The 23,146-nt window shown below is 49.2% G+C and overlaps 10 protein-coding genes across 10 annotated transcripts; 4 read left to right on the forward strand and 6 right to left on the reverse strand.

Moving 5' to 3' along the window:
* Positions 1–158: 158 nt before the first annotated feature.
* On the reverse strand, positions 159–1,343 carry BDW74DRAFT_151821 (SAM-dependent methyltransferase). The gene is made up of 6 exons (XM_073724260.1): positions 1,166–1,343; positions 786–1,114; positions 703–720; positions 537–647; positions 366–484; positions 159–311 (listed from the first exon to the last, which is right to left on the reverse strand). The coding sequence occupies exons 2-6, from the start codon at positions 1,105–1,107 to the stop codon at positions 255–257; spliced, it is 627 nt and encodes a 208-aa protein (XP_073584421.1). The 5' UTR covers positions 1,108–1,114; positions 1,166–1,343; the 3' UTR covers positions 159–254.
* A 495-nt stretch (positions 1,344–1,838) lies between these two features.
* BDW74DRAFT_151824 (endosulfine family protein) lies at positions 1,839–3,274 on the forward strand. The gene is made up of 3 exons (XM_073724261.1): positions 1,839–2,124; positions 2,187–2,270; positions 2,334–3,274. Exons 1-3 carry the CDS (start codon positions 2,089–2,091, stop codon positions 2,712–2,714), a joined length of 501 nt encoding a protein of 166 aa, XP_073584422.1. The 5' UTR covers positions 1,839–2,088; the 3' UTR covers positions 2,715–3,274.
* A 961-nt stretch (positions 3,275–4,235) lies between these two features.
* Positions 4,236–5,922, reverse strand: BDW74DRAFT_11705 (ICE2 family protein). Its single transcript, XM_073721928.1, has 2 exons — positions 5,262–5,922; positions 4,236–5,200 (listed from the first exon to the last, which is right to left on the reverse strand). Exons 1-2 carry the CDS (start codon positions 5,781–5,783, stop codon positions 4,394–4,396), a joined length of 1,329 nt encoding a protein of 442 aa, XP_073584423.1. The 5' UTR covers positions 5,784–5,922; the 3' UTR covers positions 4,236–4,393.
* Positions 5,923–6,588: 666 nt separating this feature from the next.
* Positions 6,589–7,888, reverse strand: BDW74DRAFT_151827 (Yae1 family protein). The gene has a single exon (XM_073724262.1). The coding sequence runs from the start codon at positions 7,844–7,846 to the stop codon at positions 7,271–7,273; it is 576 nt and encodes a 191-aa protein (XP_073584424.1). The 5' UTR covers positions 7,847–7,888; the 3' UTR covers positions 6,589–7,270.
* Positions 7,889–8,105: 217 nt separating this feature from the next.
* Positions 8,106–10,526, forward strand: BDW74DRAFT_11717 (methionine--tRNA ligase MES1). Its single transcript, XM_073721930.1, has 2 exons — positions 8,106–8,280; positions 8,347–10,526. Exons 1-2 carry the CDS (start codon positions 8,144–8,146, stop codon positions 10,190–10,192), a joined length of 1,983 nt encoding a protein of 660 aa, XP_073584425.1. The 5' UTR covers positions 8,106–8,143; the 3' UTR covers positions 10,193–10,526.
* Positions 10,526–12,270, reverse strand: sonA (putative nuclear pore complex protein (SonA)). The gene is made up of 2 exons (XM_073721932.1): positions 11,752–12,270; positions 10,526–11,687 (listed from the first exon to the last, which is right to left on the reverse strand). Exons 1-2 carry the CDS (start codon positions 12,010–12,012, stop codon positions 10,860–10,862), a joined length of 1,089 nt encoding a protein of 362 aa, XP_073584426.1. The 5' UTR covers positions 12,013–12,270; the 3' UTR covers positions 10,526–10,859.
* Positions 12,271–13,665: 1,395 nt separating this feature from the next.
* Positions 13,666–14,422, forward strand: BDW74DRAFT_177407 (uncharacterized protein; the record flags this gene model as incomplete). The annotated part of the gene is made up of 4 exons (XM_073728886.1): positions 13,666–13,855; positions 13,924–13,975; positions 14,023–14,206; positions 14,270–14,422. 4 exons carry the CDS (start codon positions 13,666–13,668, stop codon positions 14,420–14,422), a joined length of 579 nt encoding a protein of 192 aa, XP_073584427.1.
* Positions 14,423–14,920: 498 nt separating this feature from the next.
* rgsC (putative intermediate filament protein (Mdm1)) lies at positions 14,921–19,370 on the reverse strand. The gene is made up of 2 exons (XM_073721976.1): positions 16,411–19,370; positions 14,921–16,357 (listed from the first exon to the last, which is right to left on the reverse strand). Exons 1-2 carry the CDS (start codon positions 19,049–19,051, stop codon positions 15,327–15,329), a joined length of 3,672 nt encoding a protein of 1,223 aa, XP_073584428.1. The 5' UTR covers positions 19,052–19,370; the 3' UTR covers positions 14,921–15,326.
* Positions 19,283–20,653, forward strand: BDW74DRAFT_11785 (bifunctional phosphatidyl-N-methylethanolamine N-methyltransferase/phosphatidyl-N-dimethylethanolamine N-methyltransferase). Its single transcript, XM_073721941.1, has 5 exons — positions 19,283–19,447; positions 19,505–19,544; positions 19,655–19,671; positions 19,739–20,165; positions 20,249–20,653. The coding sequence occupies exons 1-5, from the start codon at positions 19,399–19,401 to the stop codon at positions 20,322–20,324; spliced, it is 609 nt and encodes a 202-aa protein (XP_073584429.1). The 5' UTR covers positions 19,283–19,398; the 3' UTR covers positions 20,325–20,653.
* An 18-nt stretch (positions 20,654–20,671) lies between these two features.
* Positions 20,672–22,983, reverse strand: BDW74DRAFT_151857 (RXT2 domain-containing protein). The gene is made up of 4 exons (XM_073724263.1): positions 22,754–22,983; positions 22,549–22,670; positions 22,280–22,433; positions 20,672–22,204 (listed from the first exon to the last, which is right to left on the reverse strand). The coding sequence occupies exons 1-4, from the start codon at positions 22,824–22,826 to the stop codon at positions 20,982–20,984; spliced, it is 1,572 nt and encodes a 523-aa protein (XP_073584430.1). The 5' UTR covers positions 22,827–22,983; the 3' UTR covers positions 20,672–20,981.
* Between the last annotated feature and the right edge of the window lie 163 nt (positions 22,984–23,146).

Here is a 23,146-nt window from a genome sequence, read left to right on the forward strand (position 1 = left end):
TGGCCATTTGTAAGTTGATTACCAAGCCTTACCTGTTCTGGTTCCACTTCCAGTAGCCAAGCTGTATTTTTAGTGTACAGGGGCGTCAGGGCTGATTGACCTGCCACATTGAAGGCTCAATAAGGGACAAAATGTGAAGAAACCTATTCAAAGTTCTTATTGTTGTTTGTATTCAGTGTATGGAGTATTCTCTTCCTCTCCATGATATTTCATCATTGTATTCACACATCTGGTCTATGCTGCTGCATGACTGATTAAAAAAGATCCTCAATACTTTTCTCGGCATCCTTTTTGATTAGATCCACCATGCCCTATACCAGTCAGCATATCAAGTTAATGTGGGTGACGGGGCTACAGCGACCTACCTTAGGCATGATGGGATTGCCATCGCTGTCTTTTACGTAGCGGAAAGGCATTTCAGTCCGCTCATGCTCATTGATTATGATCTCTGGATGGTCGATGTACTGGATCTCTTCTAGAGGAACTGGTAGAAGTCAGTAACTGATGATGTGGCTGCATGATGTCTGGCGAAATACTTCTGTTATGAACGACCATGCGGGTGACCCGTACGGCAGTATCGGTTGTCATCTGCACGGGCCCAAGCCTTCTCCCTTCATAGCCCTTCTTCCTCAGTTCAGAGGTACGGTCTGGTTTCAGCTCGTCAGTCTAGCACAATCCTGCAAGTCTTTGACTCTAACCTACCCCGGGGAGGGTCATCGCCTGTGCACCACAGTCGCAGTCAGCTAAACAGAAACATAATTTCACAGTGCAGGAAGTGACCGCACCCAGAATTCCCCCAAAAAGGAAAACCTCGAAAGTGTCCCCATCGGCTGGATTTAACTCAACCTTAGCAGAAGGGTCCAATAGGCAGACCTTGGATCTCCGGTCTGCGAAAACCTCTTCAATACTGCGATGCTCGACCTGAAGCCCTTCGGTAGCAGCCAGATCGGCTGGCATCTGCAAAGATGTCGGAACCGAACTCAAGAGAAATTTGCTGCCTGCTGCATGGGACTCTCGAGCAATGCAACCATATTCCAGGGCAGACCAGGTGCCCAATTCGGGGTCCAGGTGTTCAACCACAATGGTGACGGGTGCTCTTTCACCCATGATGGACCTGTCACTCCTGTCAACAAGTTTTATTGAAAGATAGGCATTGGGTATCTACCTTTGAAGCCAAGAAAAAAAAAAGTCTATAGGGCGGATAAGGTACCGTTTTTTTAGCAGGGTTTAAGATGAGTCTGATGGTAGTTGCCAAGGTAACAACACAACTGTGTTGTTTCTAGCATATATTGTACGCCAGGCTTGAAATTATCGTCCTCAAATTTAGATACTCCAATGGCACTCGTCTCTCGAGTTATAGATCGGAGGGAAATGGGTTTATCGCCCAAGAGACGGCGATCTCGGCCAGGTTGGTGACAAACCAGTCTAAACTCAAGACGGCTAAGCCATGTATCCCGAATTACTGGGAGCCGCCCCTGGGCCTTTTAGTAGTCCCCAAGACACTCCGTATACTACGAGGCACTTGCATTTGATACCTTTCCTCTTCATCGGGATACACTTTATCAATTCCCAATCAAAGTCAAAAGGCTCCTCTTCGGTTATCGATACTTGTGATGGGTACCATAGTAATTTACTCTGGAATTTCGGCAAATATACCAGATCCGCGGGCCTAGCCAGTTACGGTAAGGCACACCATGAGATAATAACCAGGCTACCTACCAGGCCCAAGTATGAGACCGCCCTTTAGACTTCAACTTCTATTACTTCTTCAGTACCTAACTTCTTCTTCCATTAACCTTTATTCACTGCTGAGCTCCTTTTCAACTCTTCTTCTTTGCCCCCCCCCCCCCCGAGACACCCTTGTCTTTCCCAGTTACAACTCACCCTACTTCTCTGAGTCTGAAACTACCACCATCATCTCCCCTTCCCCGCCATATGGTGGGGTCCTCTGACGACACCTAACATTACCTCGTCCAACCTTCCGCTCGATACGTTCAACAATAACAGACGACTCTCTTTGATCCTTCCACCATCGTCGTCTCCAGTATCCTCTTCTTGAATCGTGATATTTGTGGCGAATCATTCAAAATGAACCCTCATCAGCAAAACAAGATCGATACCAGTGTAGGCCTCGCTGATTCTCATTCATATATCGTTATTGAGCTGGGCCTGACCGTGATCTATAGAAATTGAGTCCAGATGAGCAGCGTTTGTTGCGTCTCTACGGCAAAATGCCCAACAAGAAAGACCTACTCCAAAACAAGCTCAAGGTATGCAGTTATCAGTAACCTCACGCCTCTTCACCTCGCTAATGCGCATGCTCTATTATCTAGGAGCGGAAATATTTCGATTCGGGCGACTATGCCTTGAGCAAAGCTGGAAAGGCATCTGATGTTGGTGTGACCAACATCGGCTCACAGCACCCAGTTCCCGAAAACATTCCTCATCTAACCGCTACCTCCCCCGGTGCGAATACCGCGGGCAATGGCGGGAGCATCAGTGCTCAGGGAGGACAGCATATTCCTGGCAGTATCAGCAGCCACCCGGGTTCTGTGGGATTCCAAAGCCGCAGCCCCATAAAGGAGGGGAGTTTCCTTCACCGCGGCAGAAGCGTGGATGAGTCTGACAATGCGCCTGACGCAGCAGAGAACAAGGAGGAGGATGAAGCTGTAAGCCCACCCCCTGTTACCGGGGGCGTTCCGATTCGACGATGATCAACCCTTACCGACGGCGTTTTCCCACACTATCTCATATCAACCATTATTGCTTCCGTTATTATACCAGTGAATGATGGTACAAAAAAGAGCCCGGTCCTGGTTCTTTCCTTTGGTGTAAAAATGCTGGGTTCTGCTTTTGAAACACGCCAGGTGGAGGTGTCACAAAAAGCAAAGTGACTGTGCGGGGTGCTCCTGTAGCCCTTGGTCACCTGGGCACCTGCAGCATAGGGAATGCCTCGCTTCGCCCATGTTTTTTGGCTGAAGGGATGAGACTACTCGCTCGCGGACGGTTGCAAACTTTTAAATCCTTTTAGCTGGGCTCACACAGGTGTGCGCTTGTTTTCATCCGGCGCTGGCTTGGTCATGAAATCATTATTCCCTTTCTCATTATTTCTCTTCTTTGTTCATATCAACGAAATATCACTTAAAATACTGCATTATTATTGATGGTTATTTGTTTCTTCATTTTTTCTTCGCCCTGGAGACGCTATTAGAAGACTTCGCATGCTTTGACGTTGATACGCGCCGTTGATACGCGCCGTTGATACGCGCCGCTGGTTAGTATCTTGTACAATTGTTATTACCCTGGAGCCATTCTGAGTATCTTTGCTACTTAAATGGCATCAACCTGCTATATTGATATATAATGACGAAAGCGCTCAGACTTCAGGTGAGTTGCATCCATGAATGTCTCTTGATTGCTCAATACGATGGTTCTTGGGTATCTAGAACCCTATCAGAACCGTTATGTGGCATAATTGTGTTTCGTAGTCCCCAGGCTGATCTACTGATGTCATACAAGCTATACGTTTATGGAGAAAGTGCACCTGTGGATTTAACTTGTTCGATGTACTGTATCTCTACCTCGATGAGAAGCTGGGCAGCGGATGCTTATAGGATTCTCGTATTAAGGGCAGGTTATGTCTCTTCGGATACTGCAGGTATGAAACCGATTAAGTAGACTCATTGAGACAACCTACCGAATTGCGACGCGATGTGTATAGTGCGAAAGAGTATAATAGGCCTAAAGATTACGATATAGGGGCAATTATGATGGATAGAGGTGAAGTAAAGTCAAAAGTTGTTTGGGGTATATTGACAAGAAAAAAGATTGCAGGCAGCAGGCGGACATCTATAAGTCGTAATAGATGTCAGATAAAAGAGTGGCATAACGCAAATTGAAGTCATCCGTCTTCACGCTCGAAAAAGGCAGGCGTCGGCGAGTGTATAGGAGCAAAGAGCCTTGTAACGACTTTGTTGAGAATAAAACTTCAGAAAAGGAGTTTGATTCTCCGGACACCTTACATAGGAATTGCGTCAATAGTGCCCATTGTACAATCATATAGGGCTTATTCTTCATGCAAGATTGAGGATGAGAAACGGGCGGCTTGGTGTGCTTTCGGATGTATGGTGAAAGCGAGGGCCTTGGCCGGTGAGCTCATACTTTCGGCCTGGGGTGGCAGTTGTGTGCTCTGGAGTTTCTGGAAATGGTGCCACCGTTTCTCCAAAGCATGTAAACGCCCAGTCCAGAGGTAATAGCGTTCGTCAAGGGGCTATCGGCGACAAGGGCAATCCGACAAGACGAGAAAAGTCAAGCGGAGAATGGCTATGATAGAGCTCAGTCCAAGAAACAGAACGAGCCTGTGTCATATGGTGCACGGGGTCACTCAAACTGCTCAGTCCGTCTTCCAATGACCGGCCAGCCCTGTATCTAGGTCATCAGCGGCCCCGAGCCATAGCTCGACAGCGTACAGGGCTAAAATGCTAGCCAAATTGACCCAGCGCCAGAGGTTGCCGCCCCCAGCGCCCTGCGTACTCCACCACTGCCCACTACCGCCCATGGCTTGTGAGGTTGTTGCAAAATGTTGCATGAGGAGGCTAGTGTAAACAGAAATGAGGATAGAAGGAGAAAAATAGCTCAGGAAGCCCAAGAGCTGACCAGCAGCATCCGAGTCATCTAGGGACGCTTCCTGTGAAAGCGCGCGAGCCCCAGCTTCACGAACTGCAGGTATAATTCGAGTAGACGCATACAGCACAAAAATACGGTAAGTGAGTGAGATCAACACAGATGGTGTTACTGCACTGAAAACAGCAGTGATCATGTTGAAAGTAGCGTGTATGATAGAAGGCAGTAGGGATAAGGCGTGCATCAAAGTAGTGTATGATGCCATGATAATAGGAGGAAGCGGAGGGAAATCTCCTGCTTGAGAAGGTGATTGGACTGGCTGTTCCACTGGATACGAGGGTTGATAGTCGGTGAATATCTGGTAGATGCACAGCACAACATAAGCAAACAGAAGAGAGCTCTCAACTGGATTGCCACGGCCACTTCCAATCCCCCAAGCGCACAGGATCACAGCGCATGTCACAGTCACGCCTATTAGAGCGGCATCGACGTTGGAAATCTCAGGGAACTGAAGTACGCGCCAAAGGAAGTATACTGAGCTTGATATAACAGAGGCCGAAAGGACAAGAAGGCCAATCTATAGCGAAAAGATTGGTGAGCTTTCAGTGACACGGTATGCAGACTTGGAATTGACATACCATCCAGCTATCACTCCGTCCACCTCGATTCACAAGCCATCGGGTAATCTGGCCCGCGGCCTGAATGACTAGCAAACTGCAAAACCCTTCTGCAAGCTGAAACACCGGAGTCGACCATCGCAGGAGTTTATCCCAGTTGCCAATGGCTACAGACTCCAGTAGCCCATCACGGCCAAAAATCCAGCCTTGAATAGACGAGTCTTGTGCACGCTTTCCGCTGAAGGTCCGTTCCACCCATGAGGTACTATTATCGGTGTCGACGGAGAACCGGTTGAGCGACCAGATAAGGAGAATCGGAATAATAAGCCATTGCACTGAGCTGATCAGAACAATAAGAGAGGAGCGAAACCAGGATCGTTCAGGAGTAGCAAGTTTTAGGACGGAGAAAATGAAGTAGAATGTCGCAAGGGAGAGCGAAAATGCCAAACCGCATGTCTTTCCACCCACGTCAAACGCCAGCGGGATAGAGGAAACAGTGACGGTCAGGAAAAGAGCCGAGGAAAATACTCGAAAGAGCCACATGAGGCCGAGCGAGGAGGACGCAGATGGTAAGACACGCCCAGTACAGTAAGGAAGGTGGAAGCTGGTGGTGGGCTCAACAACGCGATGTCGGTCTGGGTCTGACTGCCTCCAGGTACGAGTCAAACCTGGAGGAGGCGGGAGGTACAGAGATGACTGGACCTAGTACTGAAGCATCGAGCCGTGTGAGGTGAGAGCGACTAGGGGCCGTGAGGCTGGTTCCAAGAGTTGTCAACGAAATGACCCTTTTCGCTGACGTTGCTGCCCTGGAAGTTTTAATCTTATCGTGCGGGTCGGGACAAAAGACAACTTTCACGTGGCTCGTGCCCTCTGGCGTGCTTGATACTGTATAGATACCAACTCGAGCAATAAAATATTCTTTTCTTATACAAGCAGGCCAGGGTCACAGAAATTTTGGAGGTGTTACAATTAAAGACAAAGCCAGCCAAACTCCAGACTAGTTCCTAGGGGTGCTACTGCGTGACTACTACTCTCATTCCAAGCAAGTTTCCAGACCCAGCATACAATCACGGTCCATTGCTTGCTAAATTAAACAAGCGGTCAACTGACAACTACTGCCTAGTAGTGAACAAGCTGGGACCTGGAAAAAATCTTTTCAATCAAAGGGGTGGGGTAGTCTAAACTACCTATCTAGGTACCTCAGCGCCAGCATAACATCCCCCTTACCAATTCTCAGACAACACTGGTTTTGTACAGGACATGCGACGGCAAAATTGACTTTATATAATACAGTCTACCAAGTGCGCGGAGTTGAAAGTCCAAGACAACGATACATCTACCGTAAGTCATTTACCAGTATAGAGTTAAGCAGATAATTACGAGCTAGTTTTAAGCCTGATTGTGTGGGCCTCCACTCATTGAACTTCAATATCTGACACTATCACAACCAAAAATTGCATGAGATAGCCCAGAAACCCACGAGACAACGCCAAACTAAGGTCAAGCACACAACCACTGGAGCTCTATTCAATCTCGGACTGCTCCGATTCAGTTGACCAGCTGTAAAGCAATATATACCCGTCTCGGCTCCCTGGCGTTCCTTCAAACTAACATTGGTCGGTATAGATGGCCCTTAGCGGTCTGTTGCTGTCCCATAAATTCTAGTATCTACTGCATTCTGACTACCAGCGCGAATTTCACAAGGCTTGTGTGTCTTACGCTCATGGCCGGGGTGACGGAATATTGCCATCCACTCCAAAAGGTGCAGTACATCCTTGCCGATTTTTCTGCAAGCCCGGACGTTGTGGACATATGTATAGAGCACGAGGTGGAGACATCCCTGAACCCGAAACTCAACCAAAAGGCGCGTGAGCATTCCCACAGTTGCTTAGATAGACGGTCTTGTTGTCAAAACTAAGCTGATTAGTCGCCCTGTTTGGTGTGTAATTGCCGCCAGGGTTTTGTTGTCAACGGCTTTCAAAAGCGGGTGATAACATGTATCGCTAGGTTGACTTCGATAAAGAAGCCAATTAATGCCTGATGTTGAGGGAGCTGATATCCTCAATGCTACCAGTACCGTCACCAAAAGCCTGACCTCCTTTGGCATCAGGGTAGATATCTGGAACATCCTCGCGCTCTCCAAAAGCTCGCTGGACGAGCTTGGCTTTAGTGAGGGCACCCTTCAGACGTTCATCTACATCTGACACAGCCTCCTCTGTGTTCCGCATGGGGAGTGATGCTGGATCAACCAATTCAAGAAGTGTATCGAGGTTCCTTGCAAGACGAGAGCTGTGTGGGAAATGCGCCATTTCCGCGCAAACAGATGGCATCACAGAACTCTCATCCCTTTGTAGTTCAACAGGTGACTCTAGATTCGGGGATGTCTCGTTTGTGTGTTGTTCCATGTCGGCAAGCCTCTGAGCCCAGACCAACGCTTTGCCATAAAGTTTTCCTAGTTCAATGAACTTCTCGAATCCTTTTTCCACGGCGAATACACTACCCTCCGTGTACCCAGTCTCAGCACCATCCGCAGTTCCCAAGTTGAAACCTTCTTTGTAAAAGTCCTCCTCTAGATCGAGAAGGCTCTCCAGTAGATTGCTGTCCATACCGGCTGGTGGTGAAAAAAAAACAAAAAAACAAAAAAAAACAAAAAACAAAAAAAAAGAGCTGCTAGATGGAGAAATTGAACAAGCAGCGATTGAGAGATCGTAGCCTCTTCAAAGACGATGACAGTCTTAATGGACAACAAAGAAACCAAGAGAGAAACTACCGGAGTGGTGGAGTTGTTTGGTGTCCTAAGTCCTGCGCCCTGCCGCAGACAGGAAAGGACGATGAATCATCCACCACCGAAAAAAGCTCCCCATCCTTTGCCCCTCCACAACCCCGCCATCCCAATCACCATCATGGCTACAGAACAAAAGATCTTGCCCAAGAAGGGCGAGCGCAATATCCTTGTTACAAGTGCTTTGCCCTATGTCAATAACGTACCTCACTTGGGAAACATCATTGGTTCCGTCCTCAGTGCCGATGTTTTCGCCAGGTTCGTCATCCGCTGTTAGATAGGAGTATATACAGTCAATTTCAAGCTAATGCGCGTCTCTTCTAGGTATCATAAAACTTGCGGACATCCAACTTTATTCATCTGCGGAACTGATGAATATGGGACTGCCACAGAAACAAAAGCATTGGAGGAGAAGGTAACGCCAGAGGAGCTCTGCGCAAAGTACAATAAAATTCATCAAGAAGTGTATGAATGGTTCGGCATTGGATTTGATCACTTTGGTCGCACTCCGACACAGAAGCACACCGAAATTTCCCAAGCCATTTTTAAACGGCTCTATGACAATGGATACCTTGCGGAAAAGACCGCTGAACAGCCGTTTTGCGAGACCCATGGGTCTTTTCTAGCTGATCGTTACGTGGAGGGGGAGTGTCCGCGATGTCACTATGATGACGCTCGCGGAGACCAGTGCGATAAGTGCGGTCATCTTCTCGACCCTTTCGACCTTATCAATCCGAAGTGCAAGCTGGACGGCGCTACTCCGGTGAAACGAGACACGAAACACATCCATCTCCTGCTTGATAAGCTCCAGCCTGAGATCGAGAAGTACGTTCTTCCTGCTATGGAGAAGGGTGACTGGCCCAAGAACTCCCGCAATATCACCGAGAATTGGCTAAGGGAGGGTTTGAAGGATCGTGGTATCACACGAGATCTCAAATGGGGTGTCCCTGTCCCCTTGGATGGGTTTGATAAAAAGGTCCTTTATGTGTGGTTTGAGGCATGCATTGGGTATCCGTCAATTACCGCGAATTATACGGATGATTGGGAACTTTGGTGGCGCAACCCTGAAGATGTCCAGCTTTATCAGTTCTTGGGCAAAGACAACGTACCCTTTCACAGCGTCATTTTTCCCGGTTGTCAATTGGGAACCCAGGACAAGTGGACTATGCTCCACCATCTAAATACCGCCGAGTATCTGAACTACGAAGGTGGCAAGTTTAGTAAGTCTCGTGGAATTGGTGTTTTTGGTAACAACGCCAAAGAGACTGGCGTCGCGTCAGACGTATGGCGTTATTATCTCTTGAAAAACCGTCCAGAGACAGGAGACACTCAGTTCGAATGGAGGTCCTTCGTCGAAAGCAACAACAGTGAGCTGCTGGCGAAGCTCGGCAATCTTGTCAATCGAGTCGTTAAGCTTGTCGCTGCCTCCTACAGTTCCACCATTCCCGACTTCACCGTCCCGGAAAGCTTCCAACCCACATTGGACGAGGTCACTGGTCTCCTCCGACAGTACATCGAAGAAATGGAGGGCGCCCACCTGCGTGCGGGTGTGAGCACCGCCATGAAGATCGCCGAGGCTGGTAATGGCTTGATCCAGGCCAACCGACTGGACAACTCCCTTATAGCTAACGAGCCCGAACGTGCCGCGGCTGTTGTCGGTACCGTGCTCAACCTCATCTACCTTCTCGCCAGCGTGTTCGCCCCCTATCTGCCCACCACCTCCAGGGCCATCAACGAACAGCTGGACGCTCCCTTTGCCCTCATCCCTTCACTCGATGATATCAAGGATGGCTGGAAGCCTATATCGTTGAAACCCGGCCACAAGATCGGCAAGGCACAGTACCTCTTTTCGCGCATTGACCCTAAGAAAGCCGACTTGTGGCGCGAACAATTCGGCGGCTCGCAGGCCGACAGGGAGAAGAAGGAAGAAGAAGCGGCCAAAGCGGCCGCAAAGAAGGCGGCTAAGGACGCTGCAAAAGCTAAGAAGAAGGAGAAGAGGGCTAAAGAGGCTGCCGCCGCTGCCGCTGCCGCTGGCGGTGGTGCTGCTTCTGTCGAGGCTACAGCGAAGGGAGGCGCGGAGTCGATTGACGTCACGTCAGAGGGGAATACTGATCAAGGTGTTGAGAAGGTTACCGATGGTGTTGCGCAGGTTACGCTCCCAACGTCGTGATTGTTTCCATTTACGAGACAGTTCAATTAGATATTTTAGTAAACCGCGAGAACGAGACTATATTTATGAGCGGTAACTTCAACATTTACATATTCCCAATCTTGAATTCTTGTTTTCAAACACATCAGGCTTCTCTTTCCTTTTCTTTCCCCTCCCTTTCCGCCGCTCTTTATCTGCTTTATCCCTTGCTTCAGTGCTGTTGGCTGTGTGCGTGAGAAACAGTGCGCACATAATATAAATGGCACGAGGATCCTACCAATGCAACTTTATACACTTTCACATGAATTACTCCACCTTATAGCAAAGACCCTTAAGCACACCAAACACACGACAACGTAGAAATAATCCACTCGCAACAGGCCAGTCTTTAAGTCATAACAAAGAAAGTTTATCTGTAGTGTCAATAATGGGCCACAGCCATGGGCTGATTGCAAAGACCCGCTCCTAATGCATTATTGAAAACTATGACCACACACGCAAAACCCCCAATGAAAAAGTGATGAAACAAAGGGCCATTCAATTCCACATGGTAAGTGGAGCGTTTGTTTGATGTGTCGTAACAACGATAGTGACTTAAGTACTGATATTTGACCTAAGTATAATCCAACCCGGTTCTTCCATCAATGGCTCAAACGATGACCGGGGGTAATCATCTTTAGCAATGCATTTATCGTCTTCTAGCGTTCTGCCTGGGCTTCACTTCATCCTGCGCAACTGGATGAAGCATGACCTTGTTCGGGAGCTGTGGGGTGTTTGCTGAGTATCCTTTACTCCAGTCGTAGCTCACGGCATAGGCAAAAATGTTACCAGAACGGTTGAAAGCCGTACTGGAGATTGTCCCACCGACGCTGGGGTACCCCTTCAGACGGTGTTTGGCATCCTTGTCCCAGAAGTGGAAGGTTCCGTCCGCACCAGCTGTACTGAAGGTACCGTGAACAGGATGGAAGGAAATAGCATTGACAGAGTAGATGTTGTTGATATCGCGCTGATTGGGGGGCGTTTCGCGATGACATTTAAAACTGAAGTTTGAGCTTGAGTCCTTTTCCTCCACATACTGGATAGCGCAGCGACCTTCAATACTTCCGACAGCGAAACCATTTGCGTCTGCGAAGCAGCTGACCACTCGAGTTTGCCATTTTAGAGGAGACTGCATTGTTTTGTAAAACTTCGTGGGGTTGTTAAGATCAACAATGTTGATGTACCGATCCGCTGTTCCAATCACCAGCAGCTTGTCCTTGACGTCCATGGTGTAAACCCGTTCCTGACATTCTATTGAAGCAATGGGTGCTGACTGCCGCAAGTCCCAATATTTGACCTGCTTATCCCAGGAACCCGTCACGAGAAGAGGCGTACCACCAGCTGGATTCTGGATCATGTGGCAGCATCTGATCGGGGCATCATGAGCAGCGACCTGAATAGGCGCCGTAGCGTTGGCGGCGAGATCAAGCATACGAGCAGCCTTGTCTGCACCAGCTCCGACGACCTTTGTCCCGTCCTGATTGAGGTGCACTGTTAGTGCCAGAACGAAGCGATCAACTGGTACAAAACAATTGACCTACCGGTGACCAGCAACAGTTCAGAACAGGTGCCTCATGCTCAAAGAGAGCCTTTCCCTCGCTCTGTCCTTGCTCATTGATCTCGTAAATGCGAACTTTCTTGTCCCATGACGCTACGGCGAGATGATCACTCGCTGGCGAGAAACGGAGATCTGAAATACTGTCCTCAGGAGGAGAGTTGAGAGCGACGTCCTTGGAAATGTCCCCCGTGGTGTTGCTTGCAGCTGTCGTGGTGTTGGCCGCGGAGCCAAAGAGCCCCGACATCTTGACAGCTTTTTTTTCGGAGTCTGGTTAAAATCCTGCCAAGGAGTGTGGATTGTGCGAATAAGATCGTCGAAGATAGGTAGCAAAAGTGTGTTTGCGACGTGTTGAGGTGGTAGAGAGAAAAAGGATATTGCTCGTTGGTTTGTTAGAAAAGCAGACAAGAACCTTGGAGTTTAACCTTGGAAAGAAGGCGCTCCGATAACTCAAGATTAACGCGCTTAGGACCCGGCAGTATCACAGAGGGTACTTTTCACCGCCTACCCACTTTAGGTAGAGTGTATTCTTTGCTGTCTTCCAGTCCCAATCCTGCGATGAGAAATTACCCGTTGGCAGAGATCGATTTTGTACCTGGGTCAAATATGCAGTCCACATGGAAAGATAAGGGTGCCAATCTGAAGTGCTATGCGCGGAACACCATGTTTGGCCTGACGGGGCAGAGGGTTATCCCCGGTCTCGCTCGCGACTCTCCTGAAGCTAATAGAGTACTAACAACAGGGCTTTTGATGAGGCATCTCTGTTACTTTGAACAGACGCAAAAGCAATATAAATTTACGTGACAAAAGACTACTGCCATAGTTCCGGAGTCCAGAACCCAGACCGCGCGGGTCACGGGATCGATCATCGACCAAGTGGAGCGGGTGGAAATGCGGGGTGCAGCCTTAGCTTTGGTGGGCCTCGCCTGGAGAGCTTTCGACGTCAGGCTCGTGTGATCAAGATCTGCCTGGCTGGCTCTGCGTTGCTCTGCATTCTCACACAGCAAAGGGTGAAGAAAGTGCTTCTTGACTGAGGTGTAATTGAACATGAATGGAACAAAGATAGCCCCCGGTGGGATGACGTGGGAAACATCCGACTGGGTTGAACCATCGTCTGATGTGTCTGCGACAGCCTACAGGTGCGGAGATTCTTTCATCACCACTCACTGGCATCATACGGCATACCAGGGTCGTACACCTCCGAGTGGCATTGTTTTCGAGATGGCTTGGGCATACCAATAGTTCGAGGTCAATTCGGAAACAGGCCGTCTCAGCTCTGTCATCCGATCTTCCGCAGCATCCCATTCCATCGTCATAATCTGAAGCTTTCCCTCTCGAGCTCCTCTTGGGGTGTCTTCTGCACCTGTTCCCAGAAATCTTTTGCATCCTTTTCTCTACCAAAGGTAAGCTTGCAGTATTGCCTGCCCGGTCCCAATGCTCATGTAGGTCGTAGTACTACTTTTGTAATCACTATTGAAAGGAACGGTAAGTGGTGTACGAGGTGAAGCCAGAATCTGGCACAATCCAGGTCACCTGCCTTCCCCTCTTTCCTGCCCCCTCTCGCTCTCGCTCTCGCCCTTCCATTCTTTCCTTTTATTTCCGCTTTCTCCTCTCCTCCCTCTTCTCGTCCCGTCAGGATTTCCTCCTTCGCATCCAACTACTGACTGGTAAGACCAACCTTGGCTCCTGCATTCTCCCGTGTCAACCACACAATTGTTAGCTTTCTGTTATTCCCGCAGTGTTTCATGATCATCATATATATTCTGAAGCTGTCTTCCATACTGTGTCCTTGAAGAGCCATCTGGTGGTCAACACAGGAATCTAATTCTTACCTTGATTCTTAGATCTCCGTTTAACATAGCGCCCCTTTAGCGTCTACAATCCAGGCTAGATTACGGCAATGTCTCTCGTCGAGGACCACACCGATCACACCGAGCACAACGAGCTCAAGAAAGTCGATTCCGCCATCGGTGGCCTGTCGATATCACCCGCGGAAGAAAAGGCACCCGAAAAGGCGGACAAGATTGACAAGAAAGCTCACAAGCGCACCTCGTCCCAGGCTGAAGGTGTTTTTAACATCAAGGAACTAGGTAATAGCCCTTCAATGTTCCTGACCGCATGGCGATGTTCGAGGTGCTGATTACCGGTTGTCACATAGAGGAGAAACGTATTGAGATCACACTCCCCATCGAAACACAGAAGACGGGATGGTACGTCTTCACCTTGTCAATCATTTCACATCATTGACTTCTTATAGGAAGCTAAACACCTCACCGTCAACAATTGAAGACAAGGACATCCTCAAACTTCACCTTGTGACTCCACCAGTGAAGAAGATCGACCTCCATTTTCCTTTGGGGCTGGAGGTAACAGCACGCAACTTGAAGGGCGTGACAATCAAGGATGCGCTGGACGCAATTTACAAACAATTCAAGAAGAAGGTATTTGATAATCCCGATGTACCAGACAAGTAATTGTGGATTCTAACAAGCCGAACTTGGCAGGCTGATGACGAACTGGACAAGCCCTACCTAGCTGGCTTCGAGTGGGACAAAGAAGAGTGCTGGACACGTCTGATTGTCCACCAGACCAAGCAAGGCCCTCCCGCTCAGCCATCAGGCAAGAAGTCCAAGAAGAAGGCAAAGGAAGAAGCCTAGAGTGCTTTTCAAGTCGCCCATAACTTACGTCGGCGAAGCGTTACTATCTCGTTTTTTCTAGTGGTCCACAGGGGACTATCATGAGTCTACATGATTCGTCCCTGATCTTGCTTCTTCTGAGCATTGTTCTTCAATGATTTCGGGCTTTAGAAGCTGTTTGTCAAGAGTACAAAGGTTTCGCGCTGTAACCTGGTAATTGTTCGTTCCTGATCTCAGCTCCAGCTCCTGGCATTGTGGCTCTTGTCTGTCCATTGGTTCAGTCGAGGCAAGGCCGACCAATGTCAAGGTTTCTACGTTCGTTCAAATGCAGCTTTGTTCAGCATTAACATCACCGATTCAATAAATACGCTATGATCCAATCTTTCCCCCCCCCCTCCCCCCAAAGACTTACGGAGTAAAAAGCCGTGGGAGATCCGCACTTCACACATATACGATCCACTATTTTGCCCTCAAAGCGTGGAGATTTGGTGGGTTCTAGAAGTTAATAGGTAGTATTTTAGTATATTTAGTACAGTTAGTACTCCGTAAAATGTTAAATAGCCGCGAGTACCATCATCCTAACTGGTCACCCTAGTCACTCCAGGCAACGGGTTTGGTGCATATCAATGAACGCTCTAAGCGTCATTACATTGGAGTCCCCAGTGCCTTCACTGTCTTCTGCGGGTATGGGTAAAAGTACCTTGTATATGTCAGGCACCATGAGTTCACTACCCGGAGAACTGTCCACGCGGAAAAGAAGATGGGGTTGATTGATTATGGTATTTATGCAGTATGCCATAGACATAGGCCCCTGCGTCTTAATGATCTAATGTACAGGTACAGAAATAAACAGGCAGGGCGTTTCCATTGTCATAGCCATGCAAAATCATTATCGTTCGATTAATATTCATGAAATAGACACCTGTTACAGTCGGATTCGAGCTGGGGTCTTTTCACCACCAAACAGGACTAAGACAACTTCGTCCAGGAGCGTGAAGTTCAAATGTGCGTTCAAACGTTGGTTGTTCAGTGTCGCAAAGATTCTCCTCGCTGCAGCTTGGGCGTTTGCGCGTCCGACTACATTGCCCACCAGCTCTGGAACAAGGGTAGCAAGAACTAGGCTAGCCTCTGTTCGGCTCTTGAGACGTTCTGAAGCCGTGCGCACTTTGCTCTCTCGGAAAACACCGCAGGGCCAGAGCGTATCCTTTGCCAGCGTCAGATAGCGGAGGAGATGTTCATCTTGTACCAGGGAACGGGCGCCCTCACGGACTTTACGCTCGATCGTGCCGCCGAGCAGCTGGTGAAGGACGACGACCACTGCGCGGCCGCGGAGCCAATTGTTTCCCTTGTTGAGCTCGAAAGTCTCGAGGAAGAGATCACAGATGGGCTTGATGAAGGGTTCGAGTTCGCGGTCCTCAAAAGCGCTTAGTTCCGCTTCAGCTTCGGCGGTCGTGACAGCATCTTCGGTCGCGAGCCCGGAGTCAGTTGGTATTGCACTGTTGGGTTGTTGTTGGTTGGTGGCTGCGGAGATGAGATTCTGCCCGGCGATAGAGAGTTGGTCCAGTACGCCAAAATTTCCCAGAAAATCATCCATGCCGTCGGCAACAGAGGTGTATATACGAGTCACGAGGTCCTTTGTCTCTTCATCCCGCGGGGCCTCGTTGCGTGGAATGATTGCCCGCTGGGAAAGGAACGCGCGCAAATCACGACTTCTGCATACTTCAGGAAGAAGCAGCAGTTGCTGAAGGTACGCCTCTAAAGCTAGACGGCGCTTTTGCAAAAACTCCTTTTGAAGTTTCATGACCATTCGCCGTCGTGGGAATTCTAAGTTACGAATAGAAGGGTACCGCATGCGTAATTGATGGTGAAGTTCATGGAACTCACTGTAACGACGCGCAACTGCCCAGGATGCTGCGGGCATCTGCTCTCCAGCGTCCCTTTGTACTTCGATAACATCTACAGCGATCAGCCACAAATTCTGTAGACTATTAAGGGGACTTCAAGCATACACATGGCAAACTCTCGACCGTCCTCCTCCTTGCCCACTACGATGGACTTTATTTGGACGGTTGACCGGTTATATAGGCTGTTGTCACTTTCCTGGATCATATACTGCTGACGTTGCATTTCTTTGCGGTGGAGTTCTCGTTGTATACTGATTTTCGACTTTCGTAAGATCCTTAGCTCTGCTGTATTGTTAGTAAGCTCTGCCTTTCGAGTCAACGTGTCGACCACTGCTTCTTGAGACCCCAGTTTCTCAATGGCTGTCGTGAGGGCCTGAATTGCTTCCGTCAAGCCAAGATCCCCCGGCGCTGCTTCGTGAATTTCGTCCGCAGAGTCCTTGCCATCTGTACCTTCTGGCTCTTCGTATTCATCTTCAAGATATTTTTGCTGCTCGGGAAAAAGATCGTCATCAAATACCCCGCGGCGTGAAGACCCGTCCACGAGCCCCAGGGAAGCGATGCTGGGTTTCATCCTATCACCCCCCTTGGCTTCTACGCGAGAAGATTCGAGTGAGCTTCGCGGTGACCCTTGATTCATATCACTAGGAGATAAGTCCTCAATCCTCCCATTCTTCGGCGCATTTGTGATAATGTCATTCAGAGCCGCTTCCATGTTTTCAATCACTCTCTTCTCATTGCTCTCGGACTCTCCACTTGGATTATCTCGTCCAAGACTTTGGATAGACGCGGCAAGGGGATCTGTATCATAATCATCATCAAATAGTGGCGCTGAACGCTCGGAGTCCATTGAACGCCTGGCTGGCTCTTCGCCATCAAAGAGTTTTCCCAAGCCCGAAATATCACTGGTTGAAATAGCAGCTCTTCGTAAATCCTTCCTTGGTTTAAGGCTAGGTTGAGATGCTGTTCGATTCATCAGCGGAGGGAGCGAGCGTCTTTCTGGAATCTCAGAGGCGCCTATAGAGCTCTGCTGAGACGAAGGCGACGGTATGGCGGCGTTACTATGCGAGACGTCATCAGACGCAAGATATTTCCAGTACAGATCTGATTGCTTGAATTTGGGGTAGTGGACTTCCTGTAGCTCCTCCAATACTGCAGACTGCGTGGTCAATATCACAGTACGGGCTCTGCGGTATTGTTCGGAAGTGGCACGCTTCCCGGCACTCAAAAAGGCCTTTACTGCTTGACGGGATTCTTCCGTAACCTTTAGTTCGGGTTTCATGAGGTAAGTTGCACTAATCAAGGCCATATCATTTCTGTCCGCTGCAGTCCATGTCCTAGAGCTGGGAGAAGACTCATCCCCAAAGTCATCCTCAAGCGGATTACGGAACCCATCGACCACAATCCAGAACTGCACGAGGGACATAAGATGCTGACGGTCCATAAATTCCATGAAATACGAGAGACCTGAAGCGTCATGCATTACCTCTATCAGAGACGCTTCCTGAGTCGCTGATGAGCTCTTACGGCGAAAGTGCGAAGCCGCGGCTGCAACATGAGACGTTTGATTGATAGGAGCTGAAAGCTTGGCCACTTTTTGATCCAGAACCCTTTTGCCTGTTTCGAGTCGTCTGAGGTAAACCAGGTCTTGCCCTTCCACCATCGACTCCCGTTTCAACTGGCTAGCGAGAAGAGCCCTGTATCGTCGAGCATCAGATAGATTATTGCAACGTCGAATGGTTCGGACGAACCGCTCGAAAGCTCGCTCTGAATCGTTAGGTGAAAGACGTGGGAGGGGGTGGCCGCGCTTCGACTTGGGGACAGGAGAAGCATGCTCATCTAGGGCAGCCCGAAGCTTTCGTACTGTTTTGCGATCCTGAAGAGTGCTTCGGCCATAGGCTTCCATCAACTGATTCCAGGTGTCCGGGTCTGAGATTACTGAGACTAGAGGGAAGAGCACAGCACACGAAAGGATTTCCCTAATGAGTACCGAGACAATGCGACTATTTAGGACGTTCGGAGGGAACAATTGAGGCAGTAACCCAACGGTTATCTTGCGCAAGTATTCCTGCTCCACTACCTTCTGGTCGGAGAGAGAAAGAACTGCGGCTGGATGTAAATGACCATCACGGTACTTGTTTGCGATAGCAAGATCTAACTCTTCGGATTCAGTGACGTTGCGAGTCAAATTTCTTCCCCGCACAGATCGCTCCGCAATGTCAAACTCCTTGAGGTGCATGGTTAGAATGGGAAAGATGCGGGAAACGAGCAGGGACACAATGTCCTCTGCCAGTAGCCGATCGCGTAGGTTCCCAATTGCTGTCCGTATAACCTTATCCACCTCATTGGGAAAAGCGGGGTTTGCGCTGATACCGCCGTGCCACGACGCGATGAAATCACGGATGATGTATGAGAGAAGTTCGTCGATGCCTTCGGAGACTATGAAAGAATGTGGGTAGAGCGACTCCGCATGATATTCGGCACGCTTCTGGTATCCTTGGGCCTCTTTCTTCCAGTGTTGGCGTGCGATGAATGCGACAGGAAGAGTCTTGCGACAGGTGAATTTGGAAGAGGGTAAGTTCCGTGTCGTAAGAAGTACGAGACCCAATATAGCAGTCAACGAAAGCAATGCCCCTAGAACCAAGGCATATCCCAGATACCGGAGTATAGGAAGCCACTGGATAGCAAACCCCCAGGCGATGAATCCGCCCAAGCCCGCCAGAACATAACCAAGAGGTTTCAGGGCCATCCTCACCAGATGACTTGCGTGGCAGTGGGCCTAATTCTCATGGCCTGTGAGGGGAACAGGCGAGGCCGCAAGAGAGTACATTGCCGACAAAGTGATTGATAAGGAAACAAACAAGTCTGGGGTCTATCTTCAAAGCTGGCAGTTGGGGGCATGGAGGACGAGAACGACAGGCGGAGAGCAGAGCGGTGATGGAACGGTACCTACCCTAGTAGCCTCACGTGGCTGCTGCATATGCGGACGTTACTTTTCCACTGAGTCTCCAACGACAACTACTTGGCCTTCCCACCCTTCTTTGTTGACTTCCAGCTCTAGACTCCCAAGTTCTTGTCGAGAAGACTTTCGCAAACATGGCCACCCTTACTGACTATGTTGATTTCTCCCAAGTCTCATTAAAATGTACGTCAGTTGTTCCATGCGCGTCCAGCATGTGATACTCAACCACCGACCTTCTAGATGCTGCGCTGTCCATTGCATTCAACCCGATATTCTGGAAGTAAGTATGACACAACGCCTCCTGACTGCGATTTGCATACCCTCCGATTATATACAGTCTATTTGTCTTCAACCTACTATACTAATGTCTCCGCTCTCGGCGGGCTCTAGTTTTGTCGCCCGCGCCGGTAGCTACACATCCCCCAATGCGACAACCTAGCGGACAGACACATCTTCTAATATGCCAACCTGTAGAGTACCGCAACCACTTCCTGACCCGTATCTTTGGTAGCCCTTACTATGGCTGCTACTTCCTCGCCGTCACTATCTTCTCGCTTGGAATCCTACGCGACCACATTTACCAGCAGGCCCTCGGAGATCAGCCTTTCTATGCCCCAGTGCACCAACCTATTCTCGGCGGCATTCTCTTTACCGTGGGCTCTGTTCTCGTTCTGTCAAGCATGTATGCCCTTGGCATTACTGGCACCTACCTAGGAGATTATTTCGGTATCCTGATGGACGCACCTGTAACCGGGTTTCCGTTCAACGTCACCGGCTCTCCGATGTACTGGGGCAGCACCCTAAACTTCCTTGGCGTTGCGCTTTATAAGGGCAAGGTTGCGGGTATCCTGCTTACCGCGTTGGTGTTTGTTTTATACTGGTTTGCCTTGAAGTGGGAGGAGTAAGTCCTCCTCTCTACCTAATGGTGTATGGAGGGGTGATATTTGACTCGCGGCCTCATGACGCTGACCACGCCGTCTGTAGCCCTTTCACCGCGGAAATCTACGCAAAGCGTGAACGCGAACGCACTAAGTCGAAGCATGGCGGCAAGAGTCAGTAGACATCTTTACTACCAAGCAGAGGCGCCAACGCATGCGACAGTTACCTATCAGGGACGGTATCGCAACTGAAATTGAGTATTCAACACATATAACTCCGGTAGGAAGAGATCGGTCCTGTGGGCACATGGACTCTGAGCAGATGGCATGGCTAGGGTTGTGGGGACTTCAATGCTACCAGGAACTGGACTAAAATGAGAGCGAGGTGCAAAGCTATTCAACATATCCGAGAGTATGACGATCATGGAAAGTTGCTAGACGCTAGCACATAAACTCAGTATTAGCATATACTTAGGTCACAGAGACCTTTCTCCTGAAGGAGAGGGAAAAATCACTTTGTTCTGTTTTATCATTAATATGCCGGACATGGCTCAGAAGTCATCTATACCGCTCAGAATCATTATAACTCCAAGCACTCCCATTCACAGTCCAGTAAACTTCCAGGATTTGTGAAAGTAACGACCAGTGATAGGAGTAGCCCCAACCAAATGCGTATCCGAGCAACATAGTAGAAAAGATCAAGTGTTTCACACGCAACCGTTTGATCAAAAACAAATGTTGAGTGTAAGAATGTCCACCAACTCCGCGCTAAGAAATCGATGTGCAACGACACTACACAGGTGCTAAAAGACGGGGAGGTAACAGGGTAGCTGATCGTGCTATGCGCGACGGCCTCTGCCTCGCTTGTTCGACGATCGGCTCTCTTCAACCGGCTCAATATCGTCTTCGTCCGCGCCTTTCTTAAGGTCTTCGCCTTCGGCAAGACCCCATTTCTCACGATCGTACCAATCCTCTCCATCGCTCAACTCGCCGACGTGTCCCTCCGCTTTACACCATTCAAGAACGTCTTCTTTCATCCGGCATGCTCGCAGAAGAGTCTCAAGCATATGCTCAAACCCGCGAACGGTCTCCTCCTGTTTCTGGACGTATGACCAGAGTAGTCGTCGGGTGTCTTCAGCCTCGTTAGGTGGCAAGCCAAAATTGGGGTCTTGTCGAACCAAATTTGGCACGAGATAGAGCGGGTGAGGTATGGGAAGCGAACTGAGAGTATCACTCGAGGTGGAAGGAGATGCATGCCTGAAGTCGGAGACGTGATGCGGTTGGCCTGCATTGGTCTGAGCTCTGGTTGTCATTCGCCGCGGTGGCTCTGGAGATAGGCCATTTCCCATTTCGATATCCTCGTCAATGGCGCCCGTACTATCACTGTTCTGATGTACTCGATCTGCGTCCCCCGTCTCTTTAGCTTCTTTACCCATCGTCTCTACAGTGTCGAACATCCTATCCTGGTCGCCGTATGATTCCTCCGTTTTCTCGTCATTCACAGTGGCTGCACCCTCTCGTGCTTCTGAATGATGCGGAAGATCACCGACAGCCGTATCCACTTCTTCAAACTTCGGCTCTTTTGAGTAACCAGGGCCGGGGTTATACGGCGCATACCCTGTTCCGTCATTCACTTCGATCGTCATTTCGATATCCGATGTTGCCTTAGTGATTCTATCATTGCCGTATTGAGGCGGTGCAGCTTCTTCTGCAGATAAAGGCTTCTGTCCATTGCCCCCTGAGCTGTTCACGTCTTTTGTGCCCAAATCATTGATCCCGTTGATCTCATAACGTAGTATTGGGGAGGTTCGTCCTGTGCTAGCTATCTGGGGCTCAAAAATCAAACTGTCCTCAGACGTTTCGAATAAACCGCACGGCGCCCAGGACCCATCACCGAGGAATTGCCGGTGTAGGTTTCTTGCCCGCCATAATAGAGCCCGTTCCTGACGCAATTTGGCCTCAATAGCCTGCGTCATGTTGGAAAGAGCTTTGGAGGTATATGCGTGAGACAACGATGGGTGAGAGGGAAGTTCGGACGGATATTTAAGAGGGCATAGAAAATCTGGGTAGTCGCGGCAGCCAAAAAGTCAGTACACTATAACGGTTCTCTTTATTTGAATGGGAAAATTGCACTTACGCTCTAATGCGATCTCAGAAAAGGGATTCTCTTCCGCCACGGCCGCATCTGCTTCTGAATCATCGTCATCATCATCAAGCTCGTCGCCTTCTGAGTCGTAGCGCACAGGATTATGGTGAAGAATATAACGAGTAAACCCGGCGTGTTCGACTTTCTGCATAAAATACGATCAATATCAGTCAGGCGCAACGCGAATATGGCGCCGTTTCTCTATCGGCCAGAGAAGAGTCCGAAGTCAAGAAGAAGGCGGTGCAGAAAGAAGGGTATACCTGTTTATATAAATTCTCAGCGTGCACATAACCCATGGCTCCCTCCTTTACAAATCTTGCATTCTCTCGAAGCTTGTTTCCTCTATTTGTTGGTTGCGTTATTGGATCATCAGGGCCTGAAACTAAGAAAGCCCAAGTCAGAAAGAGCGCGCTGAAAAGCAATGAAAAACAGATACCCCGCAAGCTTCTGGGAATTCCTGCATACAGTCATTCTCATTTCTGAGGGCCCGCTTCATGCCCACTATCGTGTCGGCGATCAAGGCCGCTTGCGCCGCCATGGCTCTCACTTGACGATGGAAACGGTGGGGAGAGAACTGGATTGTAGGCGCTGCCGTGGAGAATTCCGGAATTTTTTAGGTATTTTGTTGAAAGTGTTGAATTTTATTGAAGTAAAAATAAAAGTTTTTCCAGCTGCGACTGGAATATGAACTGTAAATCAACACAAACCCATACGGCTAGGTGGAGTGGTAGTAGTAGGGGAGAAGAGACCATGTCCTGGAGTCTCTCTCCGCCTAACAAAATGGGAAAGTTGCGGGAGCCGTCGCGATCGCCGACGCTAGTCTTTATTTGGGCCGCATCGACCCCGGCGGACGGGAAT

The sequence above is a fragment of the Aspergillus multicolor genome, assembly GCF_047715735.1.
Source record: "Aspergillus multicolor strain CBS 133.54 unplaced genomic scaffold BDW74scaffold_10, whole genome shotgun sequence".
In the NCBI taxonomy this organism is placed as follows: domain Eukaryota; kingdom Fungi; phylum Ascomycota; class Eurotiomycetes; order Eurotiales; family Aspergillaceae; genus Aspergillus; species Aspergillus multicolor.

Bases quoted from the DNA above. Each gene is read 5' to 3' on its own strand.
- BDW74DRAFT_151857 (XM_073724263.1), bottom strand. From the start codon at position 22,826: ATGGCGGCGCAAGCGGCCTTGATCGCCGACACGATAGTGGGCATGAAG. The intron at 22,434-22,548 runs GTATACCCTTCT...TATTTTATGCAG, and splicing joins CTGAGAATTTATATAAACAG to AAAGTCGAACACGCCGGGTT. The intron at 22,205-22,279 runs GTAAGTGCAATT...GCGACTACCCAG, and splicing joins TTCTGAGATCGCATTAGAGC to ATTTTCTATGCCCTCTTAAA.
- BDW74DRAFT_151824 (XM_073724261.1), top strand. From the start codon at position 2,089: ATGAACCCTCATCAGCAAAACAAGATCGATACCAGT. The intron at 2,125-2,186 runs GTAGGCCTCGCT...CGTGATCTATAG, and splicing joins AAAACAAGATCGATACCAGT to AAATTGAGTCCAGATGAGCA. The intron at 2,271-2,333 runs GTATGCAGTTAT...TCTATTATCTAG, and splicing joins TACTCCAAAACAAGCTCAAG to GAGCGGAAATATTTCGATTC.
- BDW74DRAFT_11705 (XM_073721928.1), bottom strand. From the start codon at position 5,783: ATGTGGCTCTTTCGAGTATTTTCCTCGGCTCTTTTCCTGACCGTCACT. The intron at 5,201-5,261 runs GTATGTCAATTC...TTTTCGCTATAG, and splicing joins GACGGAGTGATAGCTGGATG to ATTGGCCTTCTTGTCCTTTC.
- rgsC (XM_073721976.1), bottom strand. From the start codon at position 19,051: ATGGCCCTGAAACCTCTTGGTTATGTTCTGGCGGGCTTGGGCGGATTC. The intron at 16,358-16,410 runs GTATGCTTGAAG...TGATCGCTGTAG, and splicing joins CGGTCGAGAGTTTGCCATGT to ATGTTATCGAAGTACAAAGG.
- BDW74DRAFT_151821 (XM_073724260.1), bottom strand. From the start codon at position 1,107: ATGGGTGAAAGAGCACCCGTCACCATTGTGGTTGAACACCTGGACCCC. The intron at 485-536 runs GTATTTCGCCAG...GACTTCTACCAG, and splicing joins CATGGTCGTTCATAACAGAA to TTCCTCTAGAAGAGATCCAG. The intron at 312-365 runs GTAGGTCGCTGT...TGACTGGTATAG, and splicing joins GCAATCCCATCATGCCTAAG to GGCATGGTGGATCTAATCAA.
- BDW74DRAFT_11785 (XM_073721941.1), top strand. From the start codon at position 19,399: ATGGCCACCCTTACTGACTATGTTGATTTCTCCCAAGTCTCATTAAAA. The intron at 19,448-19,504 runs GTACGTCAGTTG...CCGACCTTCTAG, and splicing joins CTCCCAAGTCTCATTAAAAT to ATGCTGCGCTGTCCATTGCA. The intron at 20,166-20,248 runs GTAAGTCCTCCT...CGCCGTCTGTAG, and splicing joins TTTGCCTTGAAGTGGGAGGA to CCCTTTCACCGCGGAAATCT.
- BDW74DRAFT_151827 (XM_073724262.1), bottom strand. From the start codon at position 7,846: ATGGACAGCAATCTACTGGAGAGCCTTCTCGATCTAGAGGAGGACTTT.
- sonA (XM_073721932.1), bottom strand. From the start codon at position 12,012: ATGTCGGGGCTCTTTGGCTCCGCGGCCAACACCACGACAGCTGCAAGC. The intron at 11,688-11,751 runs GTAGGTCAATTG...CACCTCAATCAG, and splicing joins TGAACTGTTGCTGGTCACCG to GACGGGACAAAGGTCGTCGG.
- BDW74DRAFT_11717 (XM_073721930.1), top strand. From the start codon at position 8,144: ATGGCTACAGAACAAAAGATCTTGCCCAAGAAGGGCGAGCGCAATATC. The intron at 8,281-8,346 runs GTTCGTCATCCG...CGTCTCTTCTAG, and splicing joins AGTGCCGATGTTTTCGCCAG to GTATCATAAAACTTGCGGAC.